Source organism: Scyliorhinus torazame, chromosome 18, assembly GCF_047496885.1.
Source record: "Scyliorhinus torazame isolate Kashiwa2021f chromosome 18, sScyTor2.1, whole genome shotgun sequence".
Taxonomy (NCBI): Eukaryota; Metazoa; Chordata; class Chondrichthyes; order Carcharhiniformes; family Scyliorhinidae; genus Scyliorhinus; species Scyliorhinus torazame.
The window spans coordinates 24,275,614-24,289,557 of record NC_092724.1 but is presented as its reverse complement, the minus strand read 5'-3'; the positions used below and the strand labels follow the sequence as shown (position 1 = coordinate 24,289,557).

Sequence of the window (13,944 nt, the reverse complement as noted above, 5' to 3'; positions counted from 1 at the left end):
CCTCTCTGCCCCCCGCTGCCCTCACTGCCCCCCCTCCCGCCCTCTCTGCCCCCCTCTCACTGCCCCCCCTCTCACTGCCCCCCCTCTCACTGCCCCCCCTCTCACTGCCCCCCTCTCACTGCCCCCCCTCTCACTGCCCCCCCTCTCACTGCCCCCCCTCTCACTGCCCCCCCTCTCACTGCCCCCCCTCTCACTGCCCCCCTCTCACTGCCCCCCTCTCACTGCCCCCCTCTGTGGTGAAGGAGCCAACACGCGACAGAGCATGGATTGGCACCCTGTCTTTTTATTATTCTGTGATATTAGTGGATGGAACACTGCTTATATTCGTGTACATTTCTTTTTCCTTCATCTGCAGGCCAGAATAATCCTCGTCAGGAGTCTAAAACGGGGATATGGTGTCTGTGAGGTGCGCTGAGCTGGTTGTGGTCTGCATCGGAACCTGCCCTGGGATGTGTCCGGATCGAGAGCGGATGAACGGCAGAGGCAGAAGCTACTTCACAAATTTGAAATCCTGGAGGAAACAGCGAGGGACCGGCTGCCCAAAGCTGACCCGCGGAGAACGGTCAAGGAATATTCACGGCCAGCCGCCGGGAAGGAGGCTGCGCAGCTTTGTGAACTTCGCCCAGCCGGCGTTCTCTTGCTAACTGTGCACTATCTGATTGATGAGATTGTCCCACGGCGCCAGGAGCCATGGGCAGAAATCTATGATTATGTGTTCGACCGTCTGCGCAGTGTGAGACAAGACATGACCATCCAGCAGGTCAGTGGGCCCACGGCAGTCACCATCCTGGAGAAGAGTTTGCGCTTCCTCCTCTGTGCCTCATACTGGCTATGTGAGGAACCCATCAGGTTTTCGATCCGAAGATTAACGATGTCCACGTGCAGGAGTGTTTCAGCTGGCTGCTTGCTAACTACTCAGTCGGGGGTTCTGAAAATGAAGCTGAGTTTCAGGCCCTTGCCATTCTGTATAACCTGGGTATGTAATGGGCAGCAAGTTAAACAAACCACTTGAATTGCTGATGTGACAGAGCAGGCGTCTGGGACACGCCAGAGTGAGGTGAATTGTAGCCTGAGAGGGTCCATTCATAATCCGCTGATGGTTCCACAGGAGTCCACTTTGTCCTTGTCAGTTCTGTTTGAGGTTCCAAGACCAACTCCAATGTCCTGCTCTTCTCGTACCCCTGCTTCAAATATTTATCCTGTAACTGCCCTGGGAGGGTTTGATGAGAACAGTGGTGTGGTTGTTGGAGGTCAATATTCTCAGTTCCAGGACTGAGCTGCTAGGACGCTACCCTGAGTTTCTCAGGGTAGCGTCCTAGGCCCGACCATCTTCAGCTGCTTCATCGATCACCGTCCTCCCATCATAGGATCAGAGGTGGAGATGTTCTCTGATGACTGCGCAATGTGCATTACCCAATGGGCAGCACTGTGGCACAGTGGTTAGCACCGTTGCTTCACAGCTCCAGGGTCCCAGGTTCGATTCCCAGCTTGGGCCACTGTCTGTGCGGAGTCTGCAAGTTCTCCCCGTGTCTGCATGGGTTTCCTCCGGGTGCTCCGGTTTCCTCCCACGGGCCAAAGATGTGCAGGTTACGTGGATTGGCCATGAGAAATTGCCCTTAGTGTCCGAAAAGGTGGGGTGGAGTTACTAGATTACGGGGATAGGGTGGAGATGTGGGCTTGGGTAGGGTGCTCTTTCCAAGGGCCGGTGCAGACCCGATGGGCTGAATGGCCTCCTTCTGCACTGTAAATTCTATGATTCGCGCTCCTCAGCTACTGAAACAGTCCATCCCCAAATGTAGCACGATCTGGACAATATCCAGACAAGTGGGAAATAATACGCCACACAAGTGGCAGGCAATGACTACCTCTAACATGAGAGAATCTAACCATCAGCCCTTGACATTCAATGGCATTTTCATCACTGAATCCCCCATTATCAACATCCTGGGGGTTACCATTGACCAGGATCTGGAAGAGCCAGATAAAAACTGTGGCTACCAGAGCAGGTCAAGAGGCTGGAAATTCTGTGGCGCGTAACTTACCTCCTGACTCCTCAAAGCCTGCCCACCACCTACAGGGCACAGGTCATTCACCTGCCTGGATGAGTACAGCTCCAACAACACTCAAGAAGCTTGACACCATCCAGGCCAAAGCAGCCCCGCTTGATGGCTCGCCTTCCACAAACATTCATTCCCTCCCCCACTGACACACAGTGGCAGTTGTGTACCATCTACAAGATGCACTTCAGGAACTCACCTAGGCCCCTTAGGCAGCACCTTCCAAACCCACGACCATGACCGCTACCACTCAGAAGGACAAGGGCAGCAGATACCTGGGAACACCACCACTTGGAGATTCGCCTCCAAGGTCACTCACCATCCTGATTTGGAAATTTATCACCATTCCTTCACTGTTGCTAGGTCAATATCCTGGAACTCCCTCCATAACAGCACAGTGGGTGTACCTACACCGCATAGACTGTAGCGGTTCAAGAAGGAAACTTGCCACCACCTTCTGAAGGGGCAATTAGGGATGGGCAATAAATGCCGGCCTAATCAGCGACACCCACAGCTCCATTAATGATTTTTTTTTACATTGCTCATAACCTGCTTTCAATTTGAGTATATACTCATCCTCCCTACTCTGTCGCCTATCATCTAACCCATCTCTTCACCAGATTAATAATTTATCGTCAATTCCAGGAAGTTTGATTTGAACTTACATTCTCTTATGTGGAATGTTGCCCGATGCCTTTTTGAAGTGTATCTAAAGTGGATCCACAGACACTACCCTGTCCACTTCCTCAGAAACAGAAATTACAGTCGTAACGCACAACCTACCCTTTATAAATCCCTGTTGGCTTTTTCAAATCGACTCAAATTTAATAATAATAATCTTTATTAGTGTCACAAGTAGGCTTACCTTAACACTGCAATGACGTTACTGTGAAGACCTCCTAGTCGCCACACTCCGGCACCTGTTCGGGTACACGGAGGGAGAATTCAGAATGTCCAATTCACCTAACAAGCACGTCTTTCGGGACTTGTGGGAGGAAACCGGAGCGCCCGGAGGAAACCCACGCAGACACGGGGGGGACGTGCAGACTCCACGCAGACAGTGACCCAAGTCGGGAATCGAACCGGGGTCCCTGGCGCAGTGAAGCAACAGTGCTAACCGCTGTGCTACTGTGCCGCCCCAAATTCTCTCGATGCTCAGTCACTCGGCCCTTCATTGTGGAATCTTCCTGTGTAGAATGCGACCACTTGCACCATCAGGCCTGTGCTGACTTTTTGAAAAGCCTTTAAAAAATAAAAATAAAAAAGATTTTGGTTATCCAATTCTTCTTTTTTTTTCCCAACTAAGGGGCAATTTAGCGTGGCCAATCCACCGACCCTGCACATCTTTGGGTTGTGGGGGTGAGACCCACGCAGACATGGGGGAGAATGTGCAAACTCCACACGGACAGTGACCCGGGGCCGGGATCGAACCCGGGTCCTCGCGCGCCGTGAGGCAGCAGTGCTAACCGCTGCGCCACCGTGCCGCCCCTGCTTTTTGAAAAGCTGCCCGGTTTTTCCCACTCTTCCCCCCCCCCCCCCCCCCCCCCCCCCCCCCCCCCCCCCCCCCCCCCAGTCCCGCTGTTCACCCCACTGCCCTGCAATTTCTTTCCCTTCAAGTATTTCATCCGATAACCCTTTATTGAAAGCTGTGGTTGAATCTGCTTCCACCGGTCACTCCAGCAACACCTTTCCGATCACAACAATTCACTGCTCAAAAAGAATTTTCACCTCCCTCGTTGATTCTTTTGTCAACCACCTTTCATCTGTGTCCCTCTAGTTACTGACCTCTCCTGCCACTGGAAACGGTTTCTGTCTATCTACTCTTATTGAAACCCCTCATGGCTTTGATTGAACCTCCTCCCTCCTCACCTTCTCTGCTCTAAGTAGGACAATCCCAGCTTCTCCCATCCCTCCACATTGACTGAAGTCCCTCATCTCTGGTATCAATCTGGTAAATCTCCTCCGCACCCTGGCAGACAGTTTTGCAATTTCCTGGTTTCTCTCGCATTTCTTAAATTCCGGAGTTACGTTTGAACTTTTTTAATCTAAAGAGACAAATCCGGAACCGAGAGCTTTTTGGAAAGATTACGGCTAAAGCATCCGCAATTTCCTATTTTCCTTTACGTCCCTGAGCTGAAAACTCTTCGGTCCCAGGGATTCGTCAGCCTTCTCGGTCATTAATTTTTCTGATGCTGTTTTCTTGTTGAAATGAAAATCGCTTATTGTCACAAGTAGGCTTCAAATGAAGTTACTGTGAAAAGCCCCTAGTCGCCACGTTCCGGCGCCTGTTCGGGGAGGCTGGTACGGGAATTGAACCGTGCTGCTGGCCTGCCTTGGTCTGCTTTCAAAGCCAGCGATTTAGCCCTGTGCTAAGCAGCCCCTGTTGACGTTAACTTTAGTGAATTCAGGTTCCCTAGTCTCTCTGGAACGACCGATATGTTATCCTCTTCATCGAAAGACTGGCATAAAGTCAATTGTCAATAAGTCTACCGTTTCCTTATTTTCACCCGCAATGTTATTCACTTTGGCTGATAAATGACCCACAATTCCTTGAGCAATCGCACAAGGTATCAACGAGGAGGCTACCTAAATCACAAAATGATTTATTCAAACACAGACGAGGTAAAACAGGAGGGCGGCACGATGGCGCAGTGGTTAGCACCGCTGCCTCATGGCTCCGAGGACCCAGGTTCGATCCCGGCTCTGGGTCACTGTCCGTGTGGAGTTTGCACGTTCTCCCCGTGGTTGCGTGGATTTCGCCCCCGCAATCCAAAGATGTGCAGGGTAGGTGGATTGGCCGCGCTAAACTGCCCCTTTAATTGGGAAAAGAAAACTATATACTGGCACAGCAATGCAATACAGGTCTGTACCCTCGACTCCGGGCTTACACTGAAGAGCCAGCTTACTCCCCGGACCCGCGCACTTTCTTGCCATTGGCCGAGGCTCACGCGCTTCCAAGCAATAGACCTCGGGCGGATTGCGTGACCCGCGACCAATCATCCCTTAAAGGGGCCACACTACCACACCTTGACGAGCTTTATCTAACTTTTGTGTTAATCTTGAGAGATTTGCCTCACTTTTCTGTTCTGTTATCTCTTCCAATCCCCTCGTCCACACTATTTATTGCACTTTCCTGTAGCCTTTCTTTTTTTAAAAAATAATTTTTATTAAAGGTTTTCATAAAATATCAATAACAAAATGAGAAAGAAAAAAGAACCCAACAGGGTTAAGTACAAAACACAATCTAAAAAAGCAACCCCCCAAACCCCTCACCCCTGTACCTAAATAATAAATTAACATTAACACTCCGACTTAACACAACAGGTGTATACACCCCCTCAGACCCTCCCAGTGTAAATAACATGAACAAAAATAAAGTAAACCCCCCCCCCGAGCTGCTGCTGCCATTGACCAATGTCTATCGTTCTGTCAGGAAGTCTAAGAACGGTTGCCACCGCCTAAAGAACCCTTGTACCGACCCTCTCAAGGCGAATTTCACCCTCTCCAATTTAATGAACCCTGCCATATCGCTGATCCAGGATTCCACGCTTGGGGGCCTCGTATCTTTCACTGAAGGAGAATCCTTCGCCGGGCTACCAGGGACGCAAAAGCCAGAATTCCAGCCTCTTTCGCCTCCTGCACTCCCGGCTCCTCTGCCACCCCAAATATTGCGAGCCCCCAGCCCGGTTTGACCCTGGATCCTACCACCCTCGACACCATCCTCGCTATGCTCTTCCAAAGTTCCTCCAGCGCTGGGCATGCCCAGAACATATGGGTGTGATTTGCTGGGCTCCCTGAGCACCTAACACACCTGTCCTCACCCCCAAAGAACCTGCTCATCCTTGTCCCGGTCATGTGTGCCCTGTGCAGCACCTTAAACTGTATGAGGCTGAGCCTCGCGCATGAAGAGGAAGAGTTCACCCTCCCTAGGGCATCTGGCCACGTCCCCTCTTCGATCTCCTCTCCCAATTCCTCCTCCCATTTACCTTTCAACTCCACCACCGAGGCCTCCTCCTCCTCCTGCATCACCTGGTAAGTTTCCGAGATCTTCTCCACTCCCACCCACCCCTCCCGAGAGCACCCTGTCCTGTACTGTGTGTGGCAGTAGCCGTGGGAATTCTACCACCTGCCGTCTGGAAACGCCCTTACCTGTAAGTACCTGAAGGTGTTCCCCGGGGGGAGCCCGTACTTCTCCAGCTCAGCCAAGGTTGCGAACTTCCCGTTCACAAACAGGTCCCCCAACTTTCGTATCCCTGCCCTGTGCCACCCCGAAAACCCTCCACCTGTTCTTCCTGGGGCGAACCGGTGGTTCCCCCGTAATGGGGTCCACACCGAGGCCCTAACTTCCCCCCTATGCCGCCTCCACTGCCCCCAAATTTTGAGGCTGCCACCACCACCGGGCTCGTGGTATACCTCCTTGGAGGGAGCGGCAGCGGCGCCGTTGCCAGCGCCCCCAGACTCGTACCCACACAGGACGCCGTCTCCAGCCTCTTCCATGCAGCCCCCTCCCCCTCCATCACCCACTTGCGCATCATTGTCGCATTGGCGGCCCAGTAGTACCCACAGAGGTTGGGCAGCGCCAGCCCCCCCTATCTCTACTCCGCTCCAGGAACACCCTTCTCACCCTCAGAGTCCCTCGCGCCCACACAAACCCCATTATACTCCTGTTAACCCGCCTGAAAAAAGCCTTCGGGATAAACACGGGGAGGCTCTGGAACTGGAACAAAAACCTTGGGAGCACCGTCATTTTGATTGACTGCACCCTACCCGCCAGGGACAGCGGCAACACGTCCCACCTCTTGAACTCCTCCTCCATTTGCTCCACCAGCCTTGTAAAGTTAAGCCTATGCAGGGCCCCCCAGCTCCTGGCCACCTGGACCCCCAAATATCTGAAGCTCCTCTCCGCCCTTTTTAGTGGGAGCTCGCCAATCCCCCTCTCCTGGTCCCCTAGCTGAACTACGAACAGCTCGCTCTTCCCCATATTGAGCTTGTACCCCGAATTCCCTAAGGATCCTCATTACCTCTGGCATTCCTCCCACCGGGTACGCCACATACAGCAGCAGGTCGTCCGCATAAGGCGACACCCTATGCTCCTCCCCACCCCGCACCAACCCCCTCCAGTTCCTCGACTCTCTCAGTGCCATAGCCAGGGGTTCAATCGCCAGTGCGAAGAGCAGGGGGGACAGGGGACACCCCTGTCTCGTCCCTCGGTGCAACTGAAAGTACTCGGACCTCCTCCTATTTGTGGCCACACTCGCCATCGGGACCTCATACAACAGCCGAACCCACCTGACAAACCCCTCCCCAAACCTGAACCTCTTCAGCACCTCCCACAGGTACCCCCACTCTACCCTATCGAAGGCTTTCTCAGCGTCCATCGCCACCACTATCTCCGCCTCCCCCTCCCCCTCCGGCATCATGATAACGTTCAAAAGCCTCCGCACATTCGCGTTCAACTGTCTCCCCTTCACAAACCCCGTCTGGTCTTCATGGATGATCTGCGGCACACAATCCTCAATCCTCGTGGCTAAGACCTTCGCCAGCACCTTGGCATCTACATTTAGCAAGGAAATCGGTCTGTAAGACCCACATTGCAGGGGATCCTTGTCCCGCTTCAGGATCAAGGAGATCAGTGCCCGGGACATCGTCGGGGGTAAAGCCCCCCCACTCCCTTGCCTCATTGAAGGTCCTAACTAACAGTGGGCCCAATAGGTCCATATATTTTTTATAGAATTTGACCGGTAAACCGTCTGGCCCCGGTGCCTTCCCCGCCTGCATGCTTCCTATCCCTTTGATCAGCTCCTCCAGCCCAATCGGGGCCCCCAGTCCCGCCACCAGTCCTTCTTCCACCTTTGGTAACCTCAATTGGTCCAGGAAACGGCCCATCCCTCCCTCCTCACGTGGGGGCTCGGATCGGTACAATTCCTCGTAGAAGTCCCTGAAGACCCCATTGATGCCAACCCCACTCCGCACCACGCTCCCTCCCTGTCCTTAACTCCCCCGATCTCCCTAGCTGCGTCCCGTTTCCGAAGCTGATGCGCCAGCATCCGGCTTGCCTTTTCCCCATACTCGTAGACCGCCCCCTGGGCCTTCCTCCACTGCACCTCCGCCTTCCTGGTGGTCACCAGGTCGAATTCGGCCTGGAGGCTACGCCTCTTCCTCAATAATCCTTCCTCGGGCTCCTCCGCATACCTCCTGTCTACCCTCACCATCTCCCCCACCAGCCTCTCCCTCTCCCCCCGCTCCCTCCGCTCCTTGTGGGCCCTGATGGAGATCAGCTCTCCCCTCACCACCGCCTTCAGTGCCTCCCATACCATCCCCACTCGGACCTCCCCGTTGTCGTTGGTCTCCAAGTACCTCTCTATACTTCCTCGGACACGCTCGCTCACCTCCTCGTCCGCCAACAGCCCCACCTCCAAGCGCCACAGCGGGCGCTGGTCCCTCTCCTCCCCCATCTCCAAGTCCACCCAATGCGGGGCGTGGTCCGAAATGGCTATTGCCGAATACTCGGTATCCTCTCCTCTCGCTATCAGCGCCCTACTCAAAATGAAAAAGTTGATTCGAGAATAAGCCTTATGGACGTGTGAGAAGAATGAAAATTCCCTAGCCCCCGGCCTTGCAAATCTCCAAGGGTCCACCCCTCCCATTTGGTCCATGAATCCCCTCAACACTCTAGCCGCCGCCGGCTTCCTACCCGTCTTAGACCTGGAGCGATCCAGTGCAGGATCCAACACCGTGTTAAAGTCTCCCCCCATTATCAGGCCCCCCACTTCCAGGTCTGGGATCCGACCCAACATACGCCGCATAAAACCCGCATCGTCCCAGTTTGGAGCATACACATTGACCAGTACCACCCTCTCTCCCTGCAACTTACCACTTACCATTATGTACCTACCGCCATTATCTGCCACAATGCTCGACGCCTCGAATAACACCTTCTTTCCCACCAAGATCGCCACCCCTCGATTTTTGGCATCTAGCCCCGAGTGAAACACCTGACCTACCCACCCTTTCCTCAGTCTTACCTGGTCTGCCACCTTCAGGTGTGTCTCCTGGAGCATGACCACATCCGCCTTCAGCCCCTTCAGGTGCGCGAACGTGCGGGCCCACTTAACCGGCCCATTCAGTCCCCTTACATTCCAGGTTATCAGCCGGATCAGGGGGCTACCCGCCCCCCTCCCCCGCCGACGAGCCATGACCCCCTCCTCGGCCAGCCACGCGCCCGCACCCCACACCCGGCCCGTTCCCCACAGCGGCATACCCCCGTCTCGACCCACCCCACTCGCTCCAGCTCCTCCTTGAACTTAGCAGCAGCAACTCGATTCTCTCCCCCCCCTTCCCCCCCCCGGCTATGACCCATCCTAGCTGGTTTACTCCCCCCATTGCACTTCCGCAAGTCAGCTGACTCCTGCTGACCCCGGCCACTCCCGCCTCCCCTTCGACTCCTCCCATTGTGTGGCACACCCTCCTCTCCCGCTCCCCATTTCCTATAGCCTTTCTTTTGGTGTTGTGGTATCTCTCCCCTTTTTCAGTCAACCATGGCTGGTTCATTTGGTAACGAGAGATGTTCTTCCTTCGGGGTTTAAACTCTATGCTGCATTTGGTTCAGCTGTTTAACGATCCTGCTCTCTTTCAGGTTCAGTGAAAGCCCTTCATCACGCATTGATCCTGCCCGACCACATCAAAGACTCGACTCACATGAAGTTGGCGTTTGGTATTAACCAAGCTTTTGGAGAGGGAAACTATGTACGATGCCTGCGAGTGATGCGCCGCCTGCCCTTCCTGCAAAGCTGCGCGCTTTATCGTCACATCGAGTTATTCCGCAACTGTCTACTCCGAGTATTTAACCACGGCTACAGCAGCCGCAACTGCCGCTACCCTCTCCAGAGACTAGCAAACCTGCTGGGCATGGACAGTCTGCCCTCGGCTGCTGAGCTCTGTCAACACCACAACCTGCAGGTGACGGGGGGCTCAGTGTGTTTCCAGAAAAGCTGCTACAGGGATCCCGGCCCCGGACCCAGGCAGACAGAACTGGGACTCGTCGGCAAAAAACAAAGAGACAGGACAAAGCCGAGCATCATCCATGGCCACTGACCTTCACCAGACTGAGCAGCAGCCTCCCCTCCTCGATCCACTTCAGCACTCCTCCTACAACAGACCTTTAGCACTAATCTGGCTCCATTCTGTCCAGTTTCAATGGCTTACAGTGTCCTGCCTGCATTGTGAGGGACTGTGGGTGGGCAATGAGGATTACTGACTGGACTTCTTCCACTGCTTCAGGTGGCTCTCAACCAATACTGAATTAGCGTCTGACTGGTGACAAGATGGTTGGTGTAGAGGAGAAGCAGTGCGGGCTCTATTCTCAGGTTAGGTTATGTAGAGAGAGCTTTACTCTTATATCTAACCCCGTGCTGTACCTGTCCTGGGAGTGTTTGATGGGGACGGTGTAGAGGGAGCTTTACTCTGTATCTAACCCCTGTGCTGTACCTGTCCTGGGAGTGTTTGATGGGGACAGTGTAGAGGGAGCTTTACTCTGTATCTAACCCCGTGCTGTACCTGTCCTGGGAGTGTTTGATGTGGACAGTGTAGAGGGAGCTTTACTCTGTATCTAACCCCGTGCTGTACCTGTCCTGGGAGTGTTTGACGTTGACATGGAGTTCTATTTCCAGGGCCAACATCATAAAATCTACACGAAAGACATTCAGAATGTTCCTGTTCTGACATATGGATTCACTTGGTTCTCGAAAGGGTTGAACACATCTCTGAGTCTGTACCTCTGGGAAGTGAATCTGAGCTGTTGCCCTGAGTGCCCTTTGACACTCCCCGCCTTTGACCCTCCCTCTCTCTGAATGAGTTTTCATTGCTTGAACACACTTACATTCTGATGAAATGAAACTTGAAGGAATATTTTGATCTAACATCTATAAAAGCTGTTGATCTGTGTTCTTCATTGTGTTACAATATCCTCACTGACCATCCCTGCGCCTGCCGTCCAGAAAGATGGAACTAGAGTTGACAACAAAAAAGTAAGACTAGTGGATCACTGTTGGTGTGGAGTTTACACATTCTCCTCATGTCTACGTGGGCTTCACCCCCACAACCCAAAGGTGTGCAGGTTAGGTCGATTGGCCATGCTAAATTTCCCCCTTAATTGGGGAAAAATAAATAACCGGGTACTCTAAATTTATATTTAGAAAAAAAAAAAGAAAAACTAGCATTTCTTGGAATATTTTCATACCTTCGGGACGTTGCGAAGTGCTTCACAATCAATGAAGTTCTTTAAGTGAAGTCACTGTTGCTACTTAGGAATACAAAAGCAAATTTGTGCACAGCAAGGTCCCACAAAGAGCAATGAAATAAATGACCAGTTCATTTTTTTTTTAGTTATGTTAGTTGTGGAATAAATATTGACCTCGAGGGAGAACCTCCCTGCCCTTCTTCGGACAAGTGGCTGCAGGACTCCATGAGTCCACTTGAAGGTGCTGAGGAGACCGCAGCTCACCCGATAAATGGCACCTCCAACAATGTAGCTCTCCCCCGGGTACTCCGTGTGTCAGCCTGGATTACGGGCGTGAGTCTCTGGAGTACAGTTGCTGAACCTGCTGAACCAGAATGAGAGTGCTCTCCCTTGTGCTGCAGGTAATGGGCGGGGAATAGTGGTACAGTTGAAAAATGGGAACCTGCTTTAAACCTAAAAAAGTTCCAAAAATAAATCCAATGTACTCCGGGTGTTGGAAATCTGAAACAGAAAAACAGAAACATGCATTAAGCCCTCGGCAGGAATAGTTGAAGTTTCTGGCAAATGAATAATCCTTGCACTGAAATTATCCTGACAAACCTTTTTTTAGATTTCCAAGTTGAGTGCTTCCAGTATTTTCCAGTTTCCTATTTCCAGTTCTCTCCAGTTTGGACAAACAGACATCCAGACTCGAAACGCCCGCTCCCTTCTCTCTCCACCGATGCTGTCAGATCTGCTGCGATTGTCCAGTATTTTCTGTTTTTGTTTCAGATTCCAGCACCCGCAATAATTTCCTTCTCTCCAGTATTGTTCTGTTTGTTTTGGACTTTTAGTGAATTGCATCTGGACAGAGGCAAGTGTCTCTATGCGAAGACAGGCTTGTGTCCTGGACGTTACTCTGGGCACAGAAACAGTGATGGTACACATAGCAACAAGGGTAAGGAAAACGGGGGCTCCAGATCTCACCTGAGATTTTGGTATCTTTTTTAATTGGATTGCTCTTTTCCTTCAATAGAACAAACATCAGATCAGGGGTTAGAAAAACAAAGGGTGCTTCTTCCAAAGAGGCACTTTGAAACATTCACCAGGATATTACAGTGAATCCTAATGAAGTTATTAACAGTCTAGGGTTGTATCAGGAGGGCATTTGCAAAAAAAGGGTCGGTGGAATTCTGATAACACCCTCCCCCAAAAGTCAATTAATTTTGTTAGGAAGCGGGTGATGGAGGGTGGCAAGGCGCAGTGCTTAGCTCTGCTGCCTCACGGCACTGAGGACCTGGGTTCGATCCCGGCTTTGGGTAGCTGTCCATGTGGAATTTGCACATTCTCTCCGCGACTGAGTGGGTCTCACCCCTACAACCCAAAGATGTGCAGGGTAGATGAATTGGCCACACTAAATTGCCCCTTAATTTTTTAAAAATAAATTTAGAGTGCCCAATTCATTTTTGCCAATTAAGGGGCAATTTAATGTGTCCAATCCACCTACCCTGCACATCTTTGGGTTGTGGGGGCGAAACCCACGCAAACACGGGGAGAATGTGCAAACTCCACACGGGCAGTGACCCAGAGCCAGGATCGAACCTGGGTCCTCGGTGCCGTGAGGCAGCAGTGCTAACCACTGCGCCACCGTGCTGCCCCTGATCTGATTGAATGATGAAACAGTCCTCACGGGCTGAATGACCTGTTTATGCTTTTAGCGTTTTTGTCCAACATGATGGTGTGTTTTTTTTCCCTTTCGTTTGCTTTATTCGAATTGTTAGATTAATGGGTGTGATAAATTTCTGTTTGATTGTTGGTGTGAAATTACTGTTTCATATGTAGACTTCTTGAAGTTGTTTTGTTTGCTCTGGCAAGTTCACATCCAAAACACCCTCGCAAAATAATAATCCTGTCTCCACCACTGAGATTGCAGCAGTTTATGGAGCCACCAGTTGGTGGTACTGTCTCCCCAAGAAACAAACCAGGAACCAGCAGCTGAAACCAAACATCGCACATTCTGCAAGGAAAACTACTGCTTCGAGACAACCGTGTTAAGTTGTAGATAAAGTCTGATTAATGTCTCCGAATTCGCAAAAGTACTTTGCGCAGTCGTGGCTATCTCTCGTTGATGGAAGTGTGTCTTCACCAAGGAGACTCTGATCGCCCCAGCTCTGGTACCCTGTGCTAATGCTACCCTGGCTGCCACTCTGTAAACCTCAGCTCATCCAATCCTGCCCATTTCTTTTCTTTACCCCATCACAGGATGTGGCCGTCGCTGGCAAAGGCAGCAGCATTTAGAAACATCAAAAATAGGAGTCGGCAATTTGGCCCTTTGAGCCTGCCATTCATTGTGATCATGGCTGACCACCCAACTCGGTAACCTGTTCCCGCTTTCCTCCCATATTCTTGATCCCTTTATCCCCAAGTGCTATATCTTTTTAAAAAATATTTTTATTCTCCTTTTTCACTTTTTTTTCCCAAATTCCCAAGTGCAATAAGTGTTTTGTGTTTTGTTTAGTGTTTTGGTCTCAACTGCTTTCTATGATAGCGAATTCCACAGGCTCCTCGCTCTGTAGATGAAGAAATTTCTCCTCATCTCAGTTCTACAAGGTCTATCCCATTTCCTCAGACTGCGATCCCTGGTTCTGGGCTCCCTCACCATTGAGAACA

The 13,944-nt window shown here is 51.7% G+C and overlaps 1 protein-coding gene across 1 annotated transcript; it reads left to right on the top strand.

Moving 5' to 3' along the window:
- Window positions 1-360: 360 nt before the first annotated feature.
- sac3d1 (SAC3 domain containing 1) lies at window positions 361-12,622 on the top strand. The gene is given in 4 exon segments (XM_072482393.1): window positions 361-465; window positions 468-842; window positions 845-976; window positions 9,694-12,622. Coding segments are annotated over 4 exon segments (1,038 nt in total). The 5' UTR covers window positions 361-392; the 3' UTR covers window positions 10,152-12,622.
- The last annotated feature ends 1,322 nt before the right edge of the window (window positions 12,623-13,944 follow it).